Here is a 20,310-nt window from a genome sequence, read left to right as displayed (position 1 = left end):
TTTTAGAATTTGGTTAGAAACGTACAAAAATATAAAATTAAAAATTGCACAAAAAGTTGTAAAATTGTATTTAAGATAATTACAAAAATGATATGCCTTATTTTTCATTAAAACTGCATTTTTTGCAATAACATAAATTAAAGACAATATTGAGCAAAATATATCGTCGCTGGTATATATTATAAGTATACAAAAATTAAAGGGAAAAATCGTTTTTTAATGAGACGGATGTGCTTGTTTTTTTACTGCATACCAAATTAAATTTTGGTGCAATATTTGACATTGCTCTTTAACATTTTTTAGCGATGAACGATATTGGGATTTAATATGTGTTAAAGCTGAAAAAATAATTTCACATAAATATGTGGCGTTGAATGGCAGAAGAACACTTAATGCCATATCAGAGATTGTGGGAAATTCAGTTCTAGTTACGATCCAGAATTCAGTCAAGAGCTTTTTTGGATAATCTAGTTTTAAGTTTGAGTCACTCGAAAGCTCAGCAAATTCCTCTTGAGCTTTATATTGCAGGTGATCAATCTCACTCAAGCCAATAAAAAATGGTTTTTGAATCCAAGATAACATTTTGAAATCAATATTTGATATAAAATATTTACGAAACTGTGTTTCTAGCGCTTTTAAGTGACATATAATAATTTTTGCGATATAATGATTTTTCTCGATTATAAAATTTTCGATACTGGAAAACATTTCGAACGAATCCTTTTCTACCCTACTTTTCCAAATGTTGATCTTTTTAATACAACTTTCAATTTTATCATTCACAAGACAAGTTGAGATCATTTAATTTCTTAAAAATATCTGACAGATAACGCAGCTTGGAAAGCCATAGGTTATTTTGTAAAAACGCTGCAAGACCACATTTTTGTTCGGTTAAAAATATTTCGATGTCGTCTTTTAATAACAATAATCTTTTTAAACTTTGCCCTTTTGATATTCATCTTACTTCTGCATGTAATAATAAATTTGTATAGTGGAAATCTGTATCCTTACAAAGATTTGTAAAAAAGCGGCCGTTAAGGGCATGGCTCTTAATAAAATATATAATCTTAACAGCATCCTGAAGCACATCGTTCAATTCTGGTGCTAGTTTTTTTAATGCAAGGGTATAAGGGCCCGACGAATAAGGTAGTGAGTAAAAGTTATATGACCATAATGAGCAGCTTGAAAATATGGTTTATAACATGCAATTTAAATTCATGTATTTAAATATTTTACATTAAAATCTCGCGACCCCGTTTAAGAAGCCCTGAGTTCCTTTTCAATCGTTTGTAAGTCGCTAAAGAATTGAATGTAAATTTATTTTTATATCACATTGCAATTAAATTAATTTTTGGTACAGCTTTTTTCACGTCAAATGAAAATGGTGAAGCAACTAAAAATAAATCAATCAATTTCTATAAAATCCATAAAACTATAATATGACAATAAAAAAAATTAATAATAAATATATAAAATTAAATTTTATCTAGTAAAGCAAGTAAGAGCCCATGTTCTATAAATTGAAAAACACAAAACATACTATACTAATGAGTTTGCCAATTTACGCTTTGGATATTGATTTTTTATTTATAAAGTCTTATTTCCCTAAAAAAAATGTAATTATTTTTTTATTAAATGATAACAAATTTTTGCAATATGTTTAGCTTATTTATAGTAAAATATTCTTTATGCAGTGTTTTTTTCCGCTTCATATGCGTAAATAAAAATTTGTTGACATGAATTTTAATTTTCGTCGATATCATTTTTATTATCTATAAGTGAAACTTGCAATTTAGAACCTAAACTGCCGTTGGCAGCTTCGTACTATCGGTGCCCCTGGCAACTGCTCAGATGCCAGTGTCTGGCTACGCCGGGTTAATAAACCATATCTTATGAGATAAACCAAATACTACAGCTAAATCAGCGTATGTTAAAATTTCTTATAAATATGTGTTATTTAGTCATTTATAAATAATATATGAAATCAGTAACAATAAATCTCGTAATTAAAACACTGAGCTTTTTCTAGATAATATGCTCTTTCGGTCAATGTTATATTTTATTTTATTATATTTAACTTACAACGGTTTTTATTTTAAGTGTATCTCAACGCTCAAACTAAGAGGGCCTGTAGCAAATTGTGCATTGTTTCGTATACGAAATTGACATGTCTGCATGGCACATAATATAGAGCGATGTACTTGTGTTGCGTATAATTCTGTTTTTGACAGATTTTAAGGGGGCGGTCCAACTCACCGAAAGAGTTGAATTAAATCAAACATAAATGGTAGGTTTTTCATTGTATATTTTGATGTGTGAATCAAATATATTTTTACCCTCTTCAACATGTAAAATAGGCAAACATGCGCTACGATCAATTCTTCAATAAATAAAAATTCAACTTTTAACCACTAAAAATATTTGTGGAAAATTTTTTTAGAAAATCTTTTTTCTTTTGGAACAATAAATATAGAACAACGTCGTATATGACAAAATATCGTCGTTGAACGATCTTCTAAATGCATCTTAAATTTTTATACCAGAGGCCAAAACACCACTCGTCAATTTATTCCAAAAAAATATATTACTCATTATTTTTTATCAGCTACGATTATTAAAACAAAATTTCATAAATTATGTCACAGGATTTTTGTGATTTGATTATGTGATCTATGTATATTATTTTATTTTAATCATTTAATATTTATTTTAAAGTATCTCAATTATATTATTTTACGCAATATTCCTATTTATTTTTACTTATGGTAAAAGCAACATTAATTTAATTTGGGTTGTAAATGGTCATGTATATATTATAGAATACAAAATACATGAATACTGCATATTAAAAATCTGTCCCGATATTAAAAAATCTGACTTAGTCAATAATTTTTTTTACATTCTCATATTTTGCATCATATTATATTTATTTAACCCTTAAATGCATGATTTTTTCCAAATTCAAAAATAAAAATATTTTTGTACTAAAATTAGACGGCAAAAATAATTTAAAAATATTTAGACTTATTTTCGGATTATATTTATAAAAAAATTGTAAATATGCAACATCGTGCAAAACGCGAATAAAATATATTAAAATTAAAAACATACAAAAAAAATATTTACAAGTGGAAATTCTTCTTCTTATTAAAACATAAGACCACACCGCATTTTTCACACATTGTTCTTGAAATTCCATTACATTTCTGCATTTTGCATCTGTTCCTCTTGGTCAATATGGGCCAGTATCTACAACTGCATGTTTTATTTATTTAATGCTACTATTACAAAAAATATAAATAAAAAATAAATAAACAATGGTAGACTAACCTTTTTAGAGTATATAAATTAATTTTATTTCGTTTTATATCCACTAGCACCAATGAAAACAAATGTTGAAATTCCAAAAAATGTAACACACCTGCACCCAACGATTTTTTTTTAATTGCATTATCACGCATACAGAGACATCTATCGGAATAATTTGAAAACACACGCTCGGCATTTGTTACACATATGTAACACTATGCATAAGTGTTCCTTTATTGAACGCAGACTGAGTTATAAGCGCTTAAATAAATTGTTGCAAATTCGCAACACCGTGCATTTAAAGGTTAAAACAGTGTGATTTAGACCACTTTTATAATTATGGTCTCATTTTTGAGTACTCTAGTTGTTACAGCAAAAAATAAATATTTTTCATATTTATTTTATTTTTAAAATAAAAGATAAATCAAGTTTAATGTTAAAAAAAACACCAGTACAAACACTTTAATTATATTGTCTAGTATAACTAATTTTTGTTAGTAAGATAAAAATTAATAACATAATCCTATTTTTAATGAAAAGATTTTTTTTAAAAAGCAATTTTTTAAATATATTTTTAATTAAATATAATTATTGAGACTTATTGTTAATATTTAATATGTTTAGTGAAGCATATTTTATTGACTATTTGGGTTAAAAATGTACAAATAGTAGTAAAAATTTCGTGTATGCAATACCTGCTTTTGTTTTCACTTTGACAGCCATCCCTATCATAAAAAAGAGGCCGGCGAACTGCCATTTTATAAAAAAAAAAAAAAAATTTCATGCAGAACGTATAGGGGGTGCTCGGTAGTTCTATACGATACTAAAAATTTAATTTTTAATCCTTAAAACCAAGCAATTAAGAGCGTTAACTCTTCTGAAAGTCTCAAAATGGCTCGTATGGGGGTCCGATCGAACTGATACATCACTTGTTTTGAAGCAAAAAACTATTTTTTTTATATTTTATTTAGATGTAGTTTAGATTGGTTAACGTTTCATGTATAGCAATCTTTTTGTTAAAATACAAACCTACTGAGTTACGAGTATTTAAGTTTTTATACTTGTCGTTATTTTGCAAAAAATTGACACATTGGATTTTGCTAGCAAACATATACAGGGTGCTTAAGAATTCTATACTGTCACTAAAATTAAACTTTAAATATGTATAAACAAGCTTACACTGACCTTAACTATATTGCAAGTCGTATGAGCGTATGTATGGTGGGTCGATCGACTCATAACACTAAACGTGTTTTGGAAAAAAAAACTTTTCTTTTTTAATTTTTTTTTTTTTTAAACGGTATCGTAAGTATATTTAAAAGCTCTATTTCGTATCAAAAATTCAAGTCTATATCTTTGAAAGGAACCAAATACAAGCGTTAACTATATGCCATGTCGCATAAAAGCTTGTATGAGGTCCCGGTCAATTTACCGTAAGACTCGTTTTTCAATAAAAAAAATAATTAAAATTTTTTTTTAAATGTAAATTAAGCTTCTAAACACTTTTTGGATACGACATTTTTCAGTAGGATTTTATTTTGCAAAGTTATGACACTTTTAATTTTTACTTTGGCTGCAATTTTGTAAAATAAATTTATATATTTTTTTCATTCAAAACGTATAGGGGGTGCACGGTAGTTCTATACGATACTAAAAATCGTAACAGTATCGTAAGTATATTCGAAAGCTCTATTTCGTATCAAAAATTAAAGTCTATATCTTTAAAAGGAACCTAATACGAGCGTTAACTATTTGCTGAGTCGCATAAAAGCTCGTTCGGGGGCCCGGTCAATATACCGTAAGTCTTGTTTTTTATTAAAAAAAAAATAATTAAAAATTGTTTTTAAATGCAAATTAAGTTTATAAACACTTTTTGCATACGACATTTTTCAGTTGGATTTTATTTTGCAAAGTTATGACACTTTTAATTTTTACATTGGCTGGCATTTTGTAAAAAAAAATATTTTTTTTATACAGAACGTATAGGGGGTGCTTGGTAGTTCTATACGATACTAAAAATTTAATTTATAATCTTTAAAACCAAGCAGTTAAGAGCGTTAACTCTTCTGTAAGTCTCAAAATGGCTCGTATGGGGGTCCGATCGAACTGATACATCGCTTGTTTTGAAGCAAAAAACTATTTTTTTTTATATTTTATTTAGATGAAGTTTATGCTTTTAAACGTATCATACATAGCAATTTTTTCGTTAAAATTTTAATCTACACAGTTACGAGTGTTTAAGTTTTTATACTTGTCGCCATTTTGCAAAAAATTGACACATTGGATTTTGCTATCAAACATATACAGGATGCTTAGGAATTCTATACCGTCACAAAAATTTCATTTCTCTGTTACATCACTACTATTTGTCACATAAACATATTCCGTGGACGATTTGGGTAAAATCTGAATGAAGATCAAAATGTACAAATAGTCTGGTGAAATAAAAACTACAGCAATGCCTGCTGTAGTTTTTATTTCACCAGACATCCCTATCATAAAAAGCCGCCAGGCTACAGCGACACTGTCATTTCTATGTTACATAACATAATTATTCGGAACTTTTAGGTACCGTTAGTCTTGCCTGAGATAAAGCAAATGTATTCCTTTTATACTGACACTTTTACAAAAATATCAGCCGGTAGAATTTTTCGCATAGGTAATGTGTGCTGATATTTCCACCCTCCGGGAGTAAAAAGTGTAATATTACTTTGCTATCCTACCCCGATAAAACTACTTAGGTTAATCCTTTACAATGAGTATCATTTTATTCTCCGCTTCTGCTTTTAAGCAATATGAGCATCATCATTTTCGTCTTTCTATTTATTACCGTTAGTATTCGTCTAACCCCCGAAGGGGTAATATATTATTAAGACAATCGGCCGCTATAGGTTACAAACTGTCTACGATCGCTCAAAAAAACTCTAGAATAACCGAGTTAAATCATCCAAGCAACACTTTTTTTACTAATATAATTTTTTTAATAATCTATATTAATTTATTTTTAATGCTATCTCAAGCCTAATTAGCAGTTTATTTAATTAAATAATATCTGAAATATTGCATAACGTCAATAATGAATTACTGCTCATAGCATCCTTTTGGTTCTGTGTATTTGAATAAAACGAAATATGTTCAAAGGTGTATCACGTTATCCGCAGCCAACCGTGAATCACGTGTTATGCATTTCAACGTTTCTGTCTAAAGGTATGGTATTGTTTTAATTATTGCCGAATTATTAATTCATATGCGCAGTTTGTCCATGCATACAAAAATACAACTGGAACAACGCCAAAAATGCGATCCGTGTTAATAAAATGCAAATATTGAAATGTAAAATGGCGCTAGTTTTTAGTTACATTTATGAGCTCATAATTTTGTATTGTTCGTTTTAAAAGAATATATGAGCCGTTGTCTTTGAAAATGAGACAAGTCCGTATTAAGTTATTGTTTGATAATTAATGGTTTGCGTTTAGCAATAATAGACTTATTTAATATTGTGTACGGTCTTTTTATTATTAGTTAAAGTAAACATATAATACCATAATAAAAACAGATTTTTAAACTTAGTTAGCTTACCTGAGGCTGAAAAATTATACGGTGTAATGGATCAAGAACAGATTTTATCAAAGTCAATGAGATAAGATTTGCAAAAATATAATCATGCGTATGGTACTTGTACCAGAAGCTGTGTAATATACGTTCGTTAAAGTTTAACAGCCACGCTTCTTCCAACACACGCAAATTAAACGCCGAAGCTAACTGGTAATGGGAATGAAATCTTAGCTTGAGATCGACGGATCGTTTTAATTAGAAGACCTATTAGATCTAAATCGTGGATCTTTAGAGAAACGGCGGCTAGATAAAATCTGTCTCGGAAAGATGCGATACAGTGAGACGGCGTTATAGAGCGGACCACACTGTTGAGCTTTAAAACTCTCAGCGCGAATCAAAGAGCATCTTGATAATAAATATTATAATTTTTAACTATTGTTATTTACTTAATTTATTTTTTAGTGACTCTTATAATACATGCATCTATTTCTTGGTCAAAACATATAAAAATACATTCAATGGCACTTTTTTTATTTATATATTCTTTGGTAGACCATTTATTTATCTATTATACTTTTGTGTTAAGTATCTTTCCAATTAAGACAAGTTTCAATAATATCAACTGTATCTTGGTTACGATTTTCTTGATTCCGGTAAAAATTAGTTCTCCCTCGTAATGAAATTGTACCCAACGGTTCTTCTTTAATATAAAAATCTGCAAAGATTCACAATTTACCAATTTAATAAAAGTTTAATTATATATTTTATACATATTTCAATCATTTATTTTAATACGTTTATTTTAATAATATAAATAATTTTACAAACATACTAATTATTTTTAAATTAATTGAAATAGATGTATTAATCAAAATATGTAATCCAGAATTCCAAAATGTTTTTTTATTGTATTTGTACAATAATTACACCTTTTCTTTTCAGGTAATTTATACAGATTTATACAATTGAATACGTCTACTAATTTCCTATTCAATATATATTTTTTCAACATACAGGCGGCCCTCGACTTTCGCACATAATTGGTTCCTGAAAATGTGTGCGAATGTTGAATGTTCTAAAGTAGAGGGAAGTAAAATTTTGTGTATTTTAAAATATTTATTTATCAAGTAAATATAAGATGTTTAAGAGGCGCTTAAGAGACATGTTTAAGTAGGGTTTGCGGATGTTTCCTTAGAAAAGTTATCAAGAGTTAACTGTTTTCCACCTTTTTTTTTTCTTCATATAGTATTTTATAACATGCTGTCTTTATTGATCACCCTACGCATTTGAGATATGCGTTCTCCATTGGGTCCACAATCTTCCATAATATTTAAAAATTTGTCCAGATGCGTGAAGGCTTCATTCATATTTTTTATTGTTAAAGAGTTTTCCAAAATAAACCTGTCTACATTAAATATTTAGCTAGAGGAATATTCTCCATCTTCAATAATTTTGGATAATTAGAAAATAAATATTTTTGCAGCATCTTTATCCGCATCAGCCGTTTCTCCAGTAAATTTAATATTATAAAAAGAATACCTCATTTTAAAATTGTAAAACCAACCGTTACTTGCTTGAGAAACCGTGTTAATTTTTTTTAATCTATCTTTTTAATCTTTGTGCAAATTAAGAGCTTTTGCTTGAATAATTTAAATGCTCAGAGGAACATCTTTTTGATGTTGGTCATCGATCCATAATGACAAAGATTTTTCCATTTCATCCATGTTTTTTTTTGGCGTGTTTTTTTGGAAACATATCTTTAAAGATTGTGGAAATATATCTGCAAATCCAAAATTTTTAACGTATTCCTTAATTATATTTTTATTTTGAAAAAGATTCACCGCTATCAGAACGTCTAATAATTTCCATCTTTATCTCTAATCGTGTGAAGTTTATGAGTCTTTGATTTTTTTTTTGTTCGTATCAACACTGATTTTTTTTCCTTTTCTTACTCATGTTTATAATTTTTTTAAAAAAAAATTAATTTAAAATTTTTTTTTTTCAAGTGTGCGAAAGTCGACGGCCGCCTATATATACAATCGCTCGTTTCTGCCGCCTTCTGATTTTCCGTTTGCATATCTCCAAACGTCCGTTTTTAACTCCGATCTCCGCTTTATATGTCGATGGTACAGCAAACGCGTCACGATTTCCCTCTTGGATTGATCGATTCCGGCATTTGCGCACAAAGTCGTGTCCCCACTGTATGCAAATGTCGAAGCTAAATTAAAATAGATTAGCCGCCTTCAAATAATAAACAACTCATTTGAACGGTAGCCGCACGCTATCCGACGCAATAATTCAATACCGGTTCGGAAACCGGAGACTAGGAAGGACCTCAGGACAGGATCTACGACCGGCGATAACGGCCTTTGAAATTTTATATTTTAGATACACTAGATACAGCATCTACACCGGGTATCTTGTCTGGGTGCGGATGATCTATTAGATCCGATGCGGCGTTAACGATCTCTTGCGCATATTATAAGTAATGCGGAACTAGTGCGCCGATGCTTATTTATTAACGAAAAAGGTTGCTGTTTAATTTTATGTATGTATATAACAAACAGATCAGCTTCTTTCCTAACTTGTCTATTGTACAAATGACGATTTTCACTAGGATCACATTAAAAAACGCGGCTTATTTTGAAAAAATTGAGATGCGTTCCATAATTTTTTATTAAAATTTTATATCATCTACAGTAGATCCCCCAATAACACGGTAGATTAGGACGTGTTTTTTATATATGAGCGAGCCAAAGAGAGGATATTTTATATTAATTCAAAAAATATATAAGCATTTTCTAGCCCCCTAATTACACGCACCCAAATAGCACGTTGCCAATTTATCGTGTTATTGGGGGTCTACTGCACTCACTTTGTATAATGTAATCTAAACCTTCACAAATCAATAAGATTAAGATAACACAATTATTGTCTTGTCATAATATCATCCAATAATCAAAATCACCATGAATTTATTTTTTCATATTCATGTCATATTTTATTGGACAGTTATTTATTTAATTACATTGCACTGTGCTAGTACCAGCAGTATTTCTATCCCATAAAATTTTAATAAATTTAAAACTGTTGGATGTACCTAGTCCCATCTCTTGGTCTTGATATACATATGTATGCACACATGTGATTTTTTTATAAAGGAAAACACGTATTGAGCCTTCCAGATGATAAATTAGTAAATATGACTTAGATTTGTTTTTTTGTCTACTCAATAACTAAATAACTGGTAAAAATACAAGTATAAAACCGTTGGACGTCACTTTAACAAAAAAAAATCCCTGTGCCGATAATTTTTTTTACAAATAAAATTACGTATTGCGCCTTCCAGATAGTAATTAAATTATTAAATGTACTGATTTTTTTTGATTTGTGCCTCCCATTTTATCGTTAGTAAAATGGGAGGCACAAATCAAAATAATATTTTATAACGCTTTTAACAATTTTAGCTAATTTAGAAACCAGCTGGAAGGCTCAATACATGTTTTCCTTAACAAAAAAAATCATCTGCACAGTGATTTTTTTTGTTAAAGTGATGTCCAACGGTTTTAGTGCAGTTCGTTAGAATACTTATACATAAACAATTTTTGTGGATACATATACCAACTCTTTAGTTATTAAGTCGACGAAAAAATAAATCTTCATAATATTTTTATGACTATTAATTTATTTAATTATTGTATTAATCTAATATTGCTAATTGTTTATACACTAAACAAATTTAATAAAAGCATATATTTAATAAATAATATATAATCGGTAGTCAGGGCGAAATAGGCGCCGAATAATCGAAGGATTATTGTTCCCCCCAGAAGCGGACCATCGCGACTAAATTTCCAAGGACGCGCTTCTCCTTTACGTGGTTACCGCTCAGAAGCGATTTTAAAAATGCAAAAATTCCTACTCTGTACAATTTATTTTGCATCGTGCAAACGTATACATTTGTGAGATGAGGAAATACATTTCATGTTCACTAATGGTGAATGTGTTACTATAGCTGCAAACTTTTCTTTTCGTATTAGATAAACTGCTTTTTTTCGCTTTTCATATCTAGTTAAAACTTTTCGTTAAAATGTTGTTTTTCCAATAAGAACGGCGATAACTTTTTCGCACGAGCTCTATAGTGTATTTTAAAAAATCGGATCAGAAAGTTTAGGAAACATTAACTTTATATATTTATTTATAAAAGAGCTGTCAACTGATAATTCATTATATGATTTTTTTACGTTTTAATTCAACTGCGTTTTAGCTCGAAGCGTTTCAATTATATTGTAAATATGTTTTATATAATCACATAAATATAAAATGTGTGAAGAATAGATTCAATATCAATCATTATATATAAATATCCTTGTTTAATGCTTATCTATATGACTTTATTTATCAATCAAATAATGGAAAACAGTTTTGGGACACATCTGAATTTTAAGTGATATTTATCTGATTATAAAATACAAGTCTTATAGATGCTCATTTGCTTTAGGTGTTCAAATATATATATATGTAGATGATATTGATTCTAGACGTAAGGTGAAAGTAATACTTTATACTTTGATTTGTCTCGCCGCAGATATCCCGAGTCTCGTCTGGCCAAGCTTTTCAACGGAGTCATTCCAATTGTTCTGGACTCGCTGAAGCAGCATTATTTCATCGACAGAGACGGCAGGATGTTCAGACACATCCTCAACTTTATGCGCAACTCGAAACTTCTCATACCGGAGGACTTCAAAGACCTAGATCTGCTGCTTGAAGAATCCCGCTACTTTGAAATCAGTCGTAAGTAATGCATACATTGTACGGCAATAAAGCATCCGGATTAAGCGAATAATATAATTTAGTTCATAATAAAAATATTGAAATTTAAATAATAGATATTTCGCACTGCGATTGATGAGTATTATTTTGCAGAACCCTGTACTATGGTAGATAAAAATAACTATTCAATTCAATTTAGAGTCTCATTTAAACACATTCCAAAGCCTGAAAACTCAAATGTATGTACATACGTTCACGACCATTAAATAAAAGCAGTCTAGATTTGTGCGTTTCGTTTTGCAAACGTCACATCCATACAACCGACGCTCAACAAGTAGTAGACATGTATAAAGTTTTAACGTCGATAGATTGGCTTCTGTCGGTCTGTTTCGCCTTATCGGTGGTATTCAGTTGGAAAAGAGACATAACAGGGTGTACGTCGTTTAATTGAGACATTCAAACGTCTACAACTTTATCATTCATTGCTTATTTATCTGCAGATTGTGTATCATTAATATGAAATGTATACATTTATTTACATTCACGAGTAAATGCAGAAGACATGTTAAATAAAAAAATATACACTACACAAATCCTTCAGAGTTAATTTGACTTTAGATACGTTGACATTAATGTCTACTCTTAGTAGTAAAATACCATTATAACCGACACATAATGGACATTTTTATATTAGTCCTTCAAAAGTTTTCTTTAATTGCTCAAATTAATCAGTATGGAAATTCACTGTAAAAACCAATTGCCATTAAATACCTTTTTACTACCATAACCAAAATCTACCTATCAGTAGCGTGCGGTGATTTTTGAAACAGAGCATGCAGCAGGAGAGGGGTGACAAAAAATATATTTAAAATAAAAAAATATTTGATAAACATATTATGAATTTATTTTTTAAAATCAATTTTATTCGACGCTCCTTTTTCATTAATTTATCTAAAAGTTATTTTTCGATTGATATTAATGCAAGAGCTGACTTTGACTATTTCTAGTTAATGTATTTATTATTTTCATTGTAGCAAATGCTCTTTCTACAGAAGCACTCTTTGCGCGTATGGTACAAACTCATTTTATTAAATTGAATACTTCCGTTAAAATATATTTTAGTTCATTTTTAATAATCATATTATTAATGCAGTATATAGATCTTAAATGAAATTCTGGTGACGAATATATATAAATAAGTTCACTTTTCAAACTCATAATTTAATTTTGAGATCCTCTTGTTTTCCAGAATTGTGGAAATGTTCAAAAGTCACTCCGATTCATAAAAAGGGTCCCAAATCTCAGATTGACAATTACAGGCCAATAGCTTTGATCTCATCACCTGCAAAATTATTTGAAATTGTTTTGCATAAATACATTTTTAATCATTGCAGGTGTATGCTTCTCGACCAACAACATGGTTTCCGTAAATCTCGATCCACTGTCACTAATCTAATGGTTTTGTCTAACTATGTTTCAAAATCATTGGACTCTGGTGTACAAGTGGACGTCATATACACAGATTTTGAAAAAGCATTTGATAAAGTTAACCATGCTTTACTTGTAAAAAAGTTATCTAATTTCGGGTTTTCTGAAGATCTCATAAATCTATTCTCAAATTACTTGACCAATAGATATCAATTCGTCAAGTATAATAACTCCTTTTCAGAACGATATAAGACCCCTACTGGAGTACCTCAAGGATCCAATTTGGGTCCATTGTTGTTTTTATTGTTCATTAATGACATAGAAACAGCAATAGAGCATTCAGATTTTTTATTATATGCAGATGACTTGAAAATTTACAAGAAAATGCATTCGATTTCTGATTCCCTCGACCTACAGGAGGATCTCAACTCTATATGGAAATGGGCTTGCTATAACCAATTGCCTTTCAGTGTAAAGAAATGTCACACAATTTCATTTTCAATGTCGTTAACGCCGGCAAAATATTCATACCATCTAGGCGGATATTTTCTGGAAAGGTTTTCTTCAACTAAGGATTTAGGAGTGACTTTCGAAGAACGTTGGAAATTTAGCCAGCACATTGCAGAGACTCATAGCAAATCCTTAAAAATGCTCGGTTTTATCTTGAGAAATGCGCGTTACTTCAGGAATACTTTAGTATTGCGCACTCTTTATGATACTCTAGTCCGCAGCATACTAGAAACTAGCTCCATCATTTGGATCCCATGCGTAATGAATCAATGTAATGAATTGAAGCTGGAAAAAGTACAACGTAAATTTCTTCGATATTTATACTTGAAGGAATACGGGTATTATCCGTTTTTGTTTCCTAGTGCTTTTATTTTGGGAGCCCTGGGATACGTTTCTTTGTCGACTCGCAGAAGTGTTTATGTAATTAAACACTTCTGGAAATTGCTCAAGGGCATCGTAGACAATCCTTCAGTGCTCGAGCAGCTTCAAATGTGGGCTCCTGAAGGTGGTTATAGTTCTCGGTCGCGTCCACTATTCTTGCCTGTTAAGTGTAGAACTGGAGCACTTGCCAACTCTTCTCTGGCTAAGGCTATTCATCTGCTCAATTCTGTCCATAGAAATATTGACATTTTCTCTTGCACATATGGAGTTTTGGTTCAGTTCGTATGGGACAATGCACACCTGTTGAGGTGATTTGTGTCTGTTGTTTTGTCTTGTTTATATTTGTATGTATTATGATGTATTAGTACTTTTGACTATCGTGACGCATTGGGTTTGCCTGTCAGGTCACGATGGTTATAATTTTAATAAATAAATAAATAATAAATAAATAAGAGGCTCGCAGGATCATTTGGGTTGGCCACCTGTGGTGTAAAGTGTACGAGAGATTTCACACCTGTCCGGCTATTGATATGGTAAGCCGGCAGCTCCCACTGCGAAACATGAAAGCCGAAAGGCCGGAGAAATAGACAGATTCAAAATGTCAACCGCATGAACGGTTGATGACGGGCGACCCTAACACGAGCGCATGCGCCACCAATTCGATTCATGGCGCACGCGTATCGACTGCGCTACAGTCGGCTTTAGCCGCTCCCTCGCTATGGTTGTTTGCAGCCGATTTCCTGAGCGATTACGTTTAATTAAATTAATAAATGATAAAAATTATTAATAACGGTCTGTTGAGATACGCAATTGTGTTATTTAACCCTTTGAGCGGTATCGCCGTACATGTACGGTGGTCGATCTTGCACTATTTTGAAGCTCACCAAATAGTTATATATTTACCTTTATAACTGAAAAAATAAGTAATTAAAAACAATATATTTATATAATATTTAATGTAAGTGATTTTTATAAAAAAACTAATACCCTTAAATTAAAGCATGCAAAATAAATTAACAAAACTCTTTTAGGATAAAATCTTTAATTCCTTTAGTAGATGCACTTAATACGAATTTAATAAAAAGAGTTGCAAACATGTTTTTCTTTTTTGAAGCAAGATATTCTGAATTTTATTGAACTTTTGATGGTAGCATACCCAAAATATGTTAACCTGAAACCTACTTATGAAATATTTCACTTTTATATGTATGTATATATATATAAGACAAAGCCATAAGCCACTCTCTGTTTCATTCAGACCTTTATTAAATTATATACAATAAAAAAAACAGATTTTCTTAAAATGGAAGCAATCATCTGTTTCTTAGCTCAATGACAACTGTCAAGAAGAAAAGTATTTTTACGACTTAAAATAATTAAAAATTAATTTAACTGCACAACGAAAGTGCAAATTTTGATAAACTCTTAGATGATTTCGCTATGAAAAGATCTAGGAATAAAAACTTTTTTAGTATACTCTACTAACATTTAACGACTGAAACTTATTTGTTTCTTAACATATATTTTTATTACAACGTAAGGTTGGATTTAAAAGTGTGACACTATCATTGTCAGGTATATAATGATTACCATTTTAATAATACACCCCAAAAAATTAAATTTGTAAGATCTGTTTTTTTAAATAAATTAAAATTTTTACTGATTTTTTTTATAAAGTTGCATAAATTTCTCAAATAAATTATATTAATTAAAATATTTTGAGCTTAGAGGCGGCACAAATATATTTTATATCAGTGGCTTCCGCACATTTATTACATTTCCGCCCACCACACAATCCGAATAAACACAAGCGTAATGAATTGCTTGTGTGTTTTTGCTCACGGACAATTTGGCAGAATCGAGGTAAATCTGTGAGCTTCGTTCGCTATTGGTTTCCAATAGTTTTGCTTTTTAATATAGAGGACTATTGTCTCGTAGTGCACACAAGGCAGGTAAACATCGTTTTGGTCGTTTGTTTGTTTAAGCAGCAATGTCTGTTGCAATGTTCTTTCGAATGGCAATGGACGTACAAATAAATTATTATTTTCCTCGTTCTCATCTAAAAAGAAAAAACACTAATAAATATTTTATATATTCCGTTTATCTACTTAATATTTCCTTTTATATATATATTTAACCTAATAGATCGATCAAATAAAATACTTCTCCCAGTTGTTGTGCAATATTTTTACCAATTGTGGCGTGTAAACATCTGATTTTCAGTGTGATATGTTATTAAAAGTTTTTGACAAATTTTCTTACGAAATAAAATAGTTGCCTTTTGTGCAGATAATACAAACACCAATTTTTGGTACCCCCCAAAGGCTTGGCAAAAATAAATTATGGCGAAAACTTCAAACTGAATTGAAGAGACACATTATTGGTATTTTTTGTGGAACACATATGGTACACAATTGACTTAATATGCTGTTGGCTGTTTACCACTCGATATAGAATGTAATCTAGTAAATATAAATATATATATACAGTCTGAGTTAAAGAATTGGATGGATTTTGTGACTTTGCAGAGAACAATTATAATAAATTGTTAAACCACTGTAACACTAGATTTGTATCATTAACAGAATTTTAAGCATGTTTGACAAACGGTTTTTACTCTCTTTCACAAGAAAAATGTCCTATTATGTAACAAAAAATATTTGAAGACCCATGTTTAAAATAAAAGATCAAGTATTTATGTTTCAAAACTATATAAAATTTATTTCAAATATTTTTTTACTCCCATTAAAATAGGATTGCAATAAAATTTAATATTATAATTTCAATGTTAACACAGAAAAAGTTTAAAAAATATTTTTTTAGCGACTCAATGGTAGTTTCATGGCAACCATGTATATTACTCTCTGCTCCTCATCGCTCTCTTATGTACACTTTGGTTAGCTACAATTATATTCTTTCTTCTGTGGTTACCATACAGTTGTTTACGCCTCTATTATTCAACTTTAATATATTATTGTTCGGTCTTAAAGGCGTAAATATATTAAATATTTATAATATTTACAATAAACAACCACTATGTAGTTATTTTAATGCTTTAATTTAAATTACTATAAATTTCAAAATCATTTGCGAAAGAAAATTAGAGTAGTATCAGTATATGATAATTAAATGTATATCAGCGCATGTCTTCAATGTAATGCGTTAATAATATGTAAGCGGTGGGAGCAGCTTAGATTTTGCATAGGAAGCTATATATATCACTGCCTCGATCCTTTGCTCAACGCCGATGATTTAGGGCGGAACCAGACTCTTTGCTTTTTTGTCTTTAACACATCTAACGTCTTATCGGTAGATCTAAAATCGGTACATTTGCCAATTTAGTTAACATATGAAAGGCTCAATTTGTTTTTCTTTAAAAAAAATCACCTGCACAGTGCCTTTTTTTGTTAAAGTGATGTACAACGGTTTTAGTGCAATTAATTTAAATATCTATAAATAAACTACTGTAACGACAAAAGTATTGATCGCTAGTAAAATGAGAGGCGCAAATCAAAATAATATTTTTATAACGCTTTTAACAATTTTAGCCAATTTAAGAACCATATAGAAGGCTTAATTCGTTTTTCTTTAAAAAAATAACCTGCACAGTGCCTTTTTTTTGTTAAAGTGATGTACAACGGTTTTAGTGCAATAATTTTTAATATCTATAAATAAACAACTGTGTCGACAAAAGTATTGATCGTTAGTAAAATGAGAGGCGCAAATTAAAATAATATTTTTATAACGCTTTTAACAATTTTAGCCAATATAAGAACCATCTGGAAGGCTTAATTTGTTTTTCTATAAAAAAAATCACCTGCACAGTGCCTTTTTTTGTTAAAGTGATGTACAACGGTTTTAGTGCAATTAATTATAATATCTATAAATAAACAACTGTGTCGACAAAAGTATTGATCGTTAGTAAAATGAGAGGCGCAAATCAAAATAATATTTTTATAACGCTTTTAATAATTTTAGCCAATTTAAGAACCATCTGGAAGGCTCAATTTGTTTTTCTTTAAAAAAAATTACCTGCACAGTGTTATTTTTTTGTTAAAGTGATGTACAACGGTTTTAGTGCAATTATTTTTAATATCTATAAATAAACAACTGTGTCGACAAAAGTATTGATCGTTAGTAAAATAAGAGGTGCAAATCAAAATAATATTTTTATAACGCTTTTAACAATTTTAGTCAATTTAAAAACCATCTGGAAGGCTCAATTTGTTTTTCTTTAAAAAAAATCACCTGCACAGTGCCTTTTTTTTGTTTAAGTGATGTACAACGGTTTTAGTGCAATAATTTTTAATATCTATAAATAAACAACTGTGTCGACAAAAGTATTGATCGTTAGTAAAATGAGAGGCGCAAATCAAAATTATATTTTTATAACGCTTTTAACAATTTTAGCTAATTTAAGAACCATCTGGAAGGCTTAATTTGTTTTTCTATAAAAAAAATCACCTGCACAGTGCCTTTTTTTGTTAAAGTGATGTACAACGGTTTTAGTGCAATTAATTATAATATCTATAAATAAACAACTGTGTCGACAAAAGTATTGATCGTTAGGAAAATGAGAGGCGCAAATCAAAATAATATTTTTATAACGCTTTTAATAATTTTAGCCAATTTAAGAACCATCTGGAAGGCTCAATTTGTTTTTCTTTAAAAAAAAATACCTGCACAGTGTTATTTTTTTGTTAAAGTGATGTACAACGGTTTTAGTGCAATTATTTTTAATATCTATAAATAAACAACTGTGTCGACAAAAGTATTGATCGTTAGTAAAATGAGAGGCGCAAATTAAAATAATATTTTTATAACGCTTTTAACAATTTTAGCCAATTTAATAACAATTTGAAAGGCTCAATACATGTTTTTATTAACAAAAAAATCATCTGCACAGTGATTTTTTTTGTTAAAGTGATGTCCAACGGTTTTGGTGAAATTCGTTTGAATACTTATACATACACAAAGTCGACGAAAAAATAAATCTTCATTATATTTTTATGACCCTTTTAATACGTATTTTACAAATATTAATAATAATTTTATTATTGTATTTATCTAATATAGCTAATTGTTTATACACTAAACAGATTTAATTAAAACATACATATAATAAATAATATATATATAGTGTAAAACTGTGTTACGGAGAAATATTGTTGTGCCCCTACAGAAGCGAACCGTCACGACTAAATTTCCAAGGACCAAACTTCCCGCTTAAAAGCGATTTAAACCTGCAAAAACATAGTATGATCATTGCAATTTAACTGTAACGTTCATGTATCTTTTTTCTTTGTAATTCCTATTTGGTATTGAAGACCTTATCACCTAGTCCAAAGCGTTTTTTTGTAGTACTACAGAACGATCGAAATTCTTCTAATGTATTCTAATTGATTCTGCATCATGAATAGGTAGTTTTTGATTAAATATTTATATATTTGTTCACAGCTATGATCAGACAGTTGGAGCAGCTCAAAGAAAAGAACACACTAGCGTCAACCCTATCTGCGAAGAATGCTCTCGGAAGGGAACAGCACGAGTGCGTCGCCCTCCACGTCAGTCCAGACCTCGGCGAGCGCATCATGCTTTCCGGAGACAGGGTCCTCCTCAGCGAAGTGTTCCCGGAGACGAACCAGGCAGTCATGGATTCCCGTTCGTCGGTCGCGTGGAACCAGCAAGACTCCAGACACGTCATCAGGTTTCCCTTGAACGGATATTGCAAGCTCAACTCTCTCCAAGCTGTATCCAGGCTCTTGAACGCCGGCTTCAAGCTGATGGCTTCCAACGGTGGGGGCGTGGAAGGTCAACAGTTCTCCGAATATCTATTCGTCAAAGTATCGCCCAAAATTTGACGCCACTTCGAGTAAATCTCGTCTGTCAAATAAACAACATCTCTAGTCCATGGTTGTTATCTAAATGTGGGGACGTTAAAATAATAATTATATTCAAAAAGCGCTAATTTAGCGACACAAAAAAGACTAATAGCACTGTGCACATTTGTACTTTTTTGACATAAAGATAAGGTAAAATTAAGCAGTGAATTTAAATCTCGTTTTCGTGATTTGGATTCTAAGCTCTTTTTGATATCTTAAGATTAAAATATACTACAAAACGGATTATGTGTTAATTTTTTTATCTAAAAAGTCCCAAGGCAAAAATATGGAAGAACTAACATAAATTATAAGGCTATCTTCTATACACAATTGCATTTAGTATATTCTTACTTTGCATGTATTATATGTTCTACCAGTTCTTGAGTAATATAATAAAAATCTGAACAGAGATTTTCTTAGCTTCTCTTTGGTTTATAGTAATTTCTTCTGGATTGAATACTTTTACAACATG

At 30.2% G+C, this 20,310-nt stretch overlaps 1 protein-coding gene across 1 annotated transcript in view; it reads left to right on the top strand.

Annotated features, from left to right (window-relative positions):
• Positions 1–20,081, top strand: part of twz (BTB/POZ domain-containing protein twz) — an 87,845-nt gene extending 67,764 nt beyond the window's left edge. Inside the window, exons 4-5 of the mRNA XM_088188311.1 lie at positions 11,453–11,658; positions 19,414–20,081. Coding sequence (XP_088044437.1) covers positions 11,453–11,658; positions 19,414–19,817 — 610 coding nt within the window. The 3' untranslated portion in view covers positions 19,818–20,081. The remainder of the gene's footprint in view (positions 1–11,452; positions 11,659–19,413) is intronic.
• Positions 20,082–20,310: the final 229 nt, after the last annotated feature.

This window comes from Plectrocnemia conspersa, unplaced genomic scaffold (assembly GCF_051122295.1).
Source record: "Plectrocnemia conspersa isolate PC_06_02 unplaced genomic scaffold, ASM5112229v1 ptg000006l, whole genome shotgun sequence".
In the NCBI taxonomy this organism is placed as follows: domain Eukaryota; kingdom Metazoa; phylum Arthropoda; class Insecta; order Trichoptera; family Polycentropodidae; genus Plectrocnemia; species Plectrocnemia conspersa.
The sequence above is the reverse complement of the archived record's forward strand: the minus strand, read 5'-3'. Positions and strand labels throughout refer to the sequence as shown.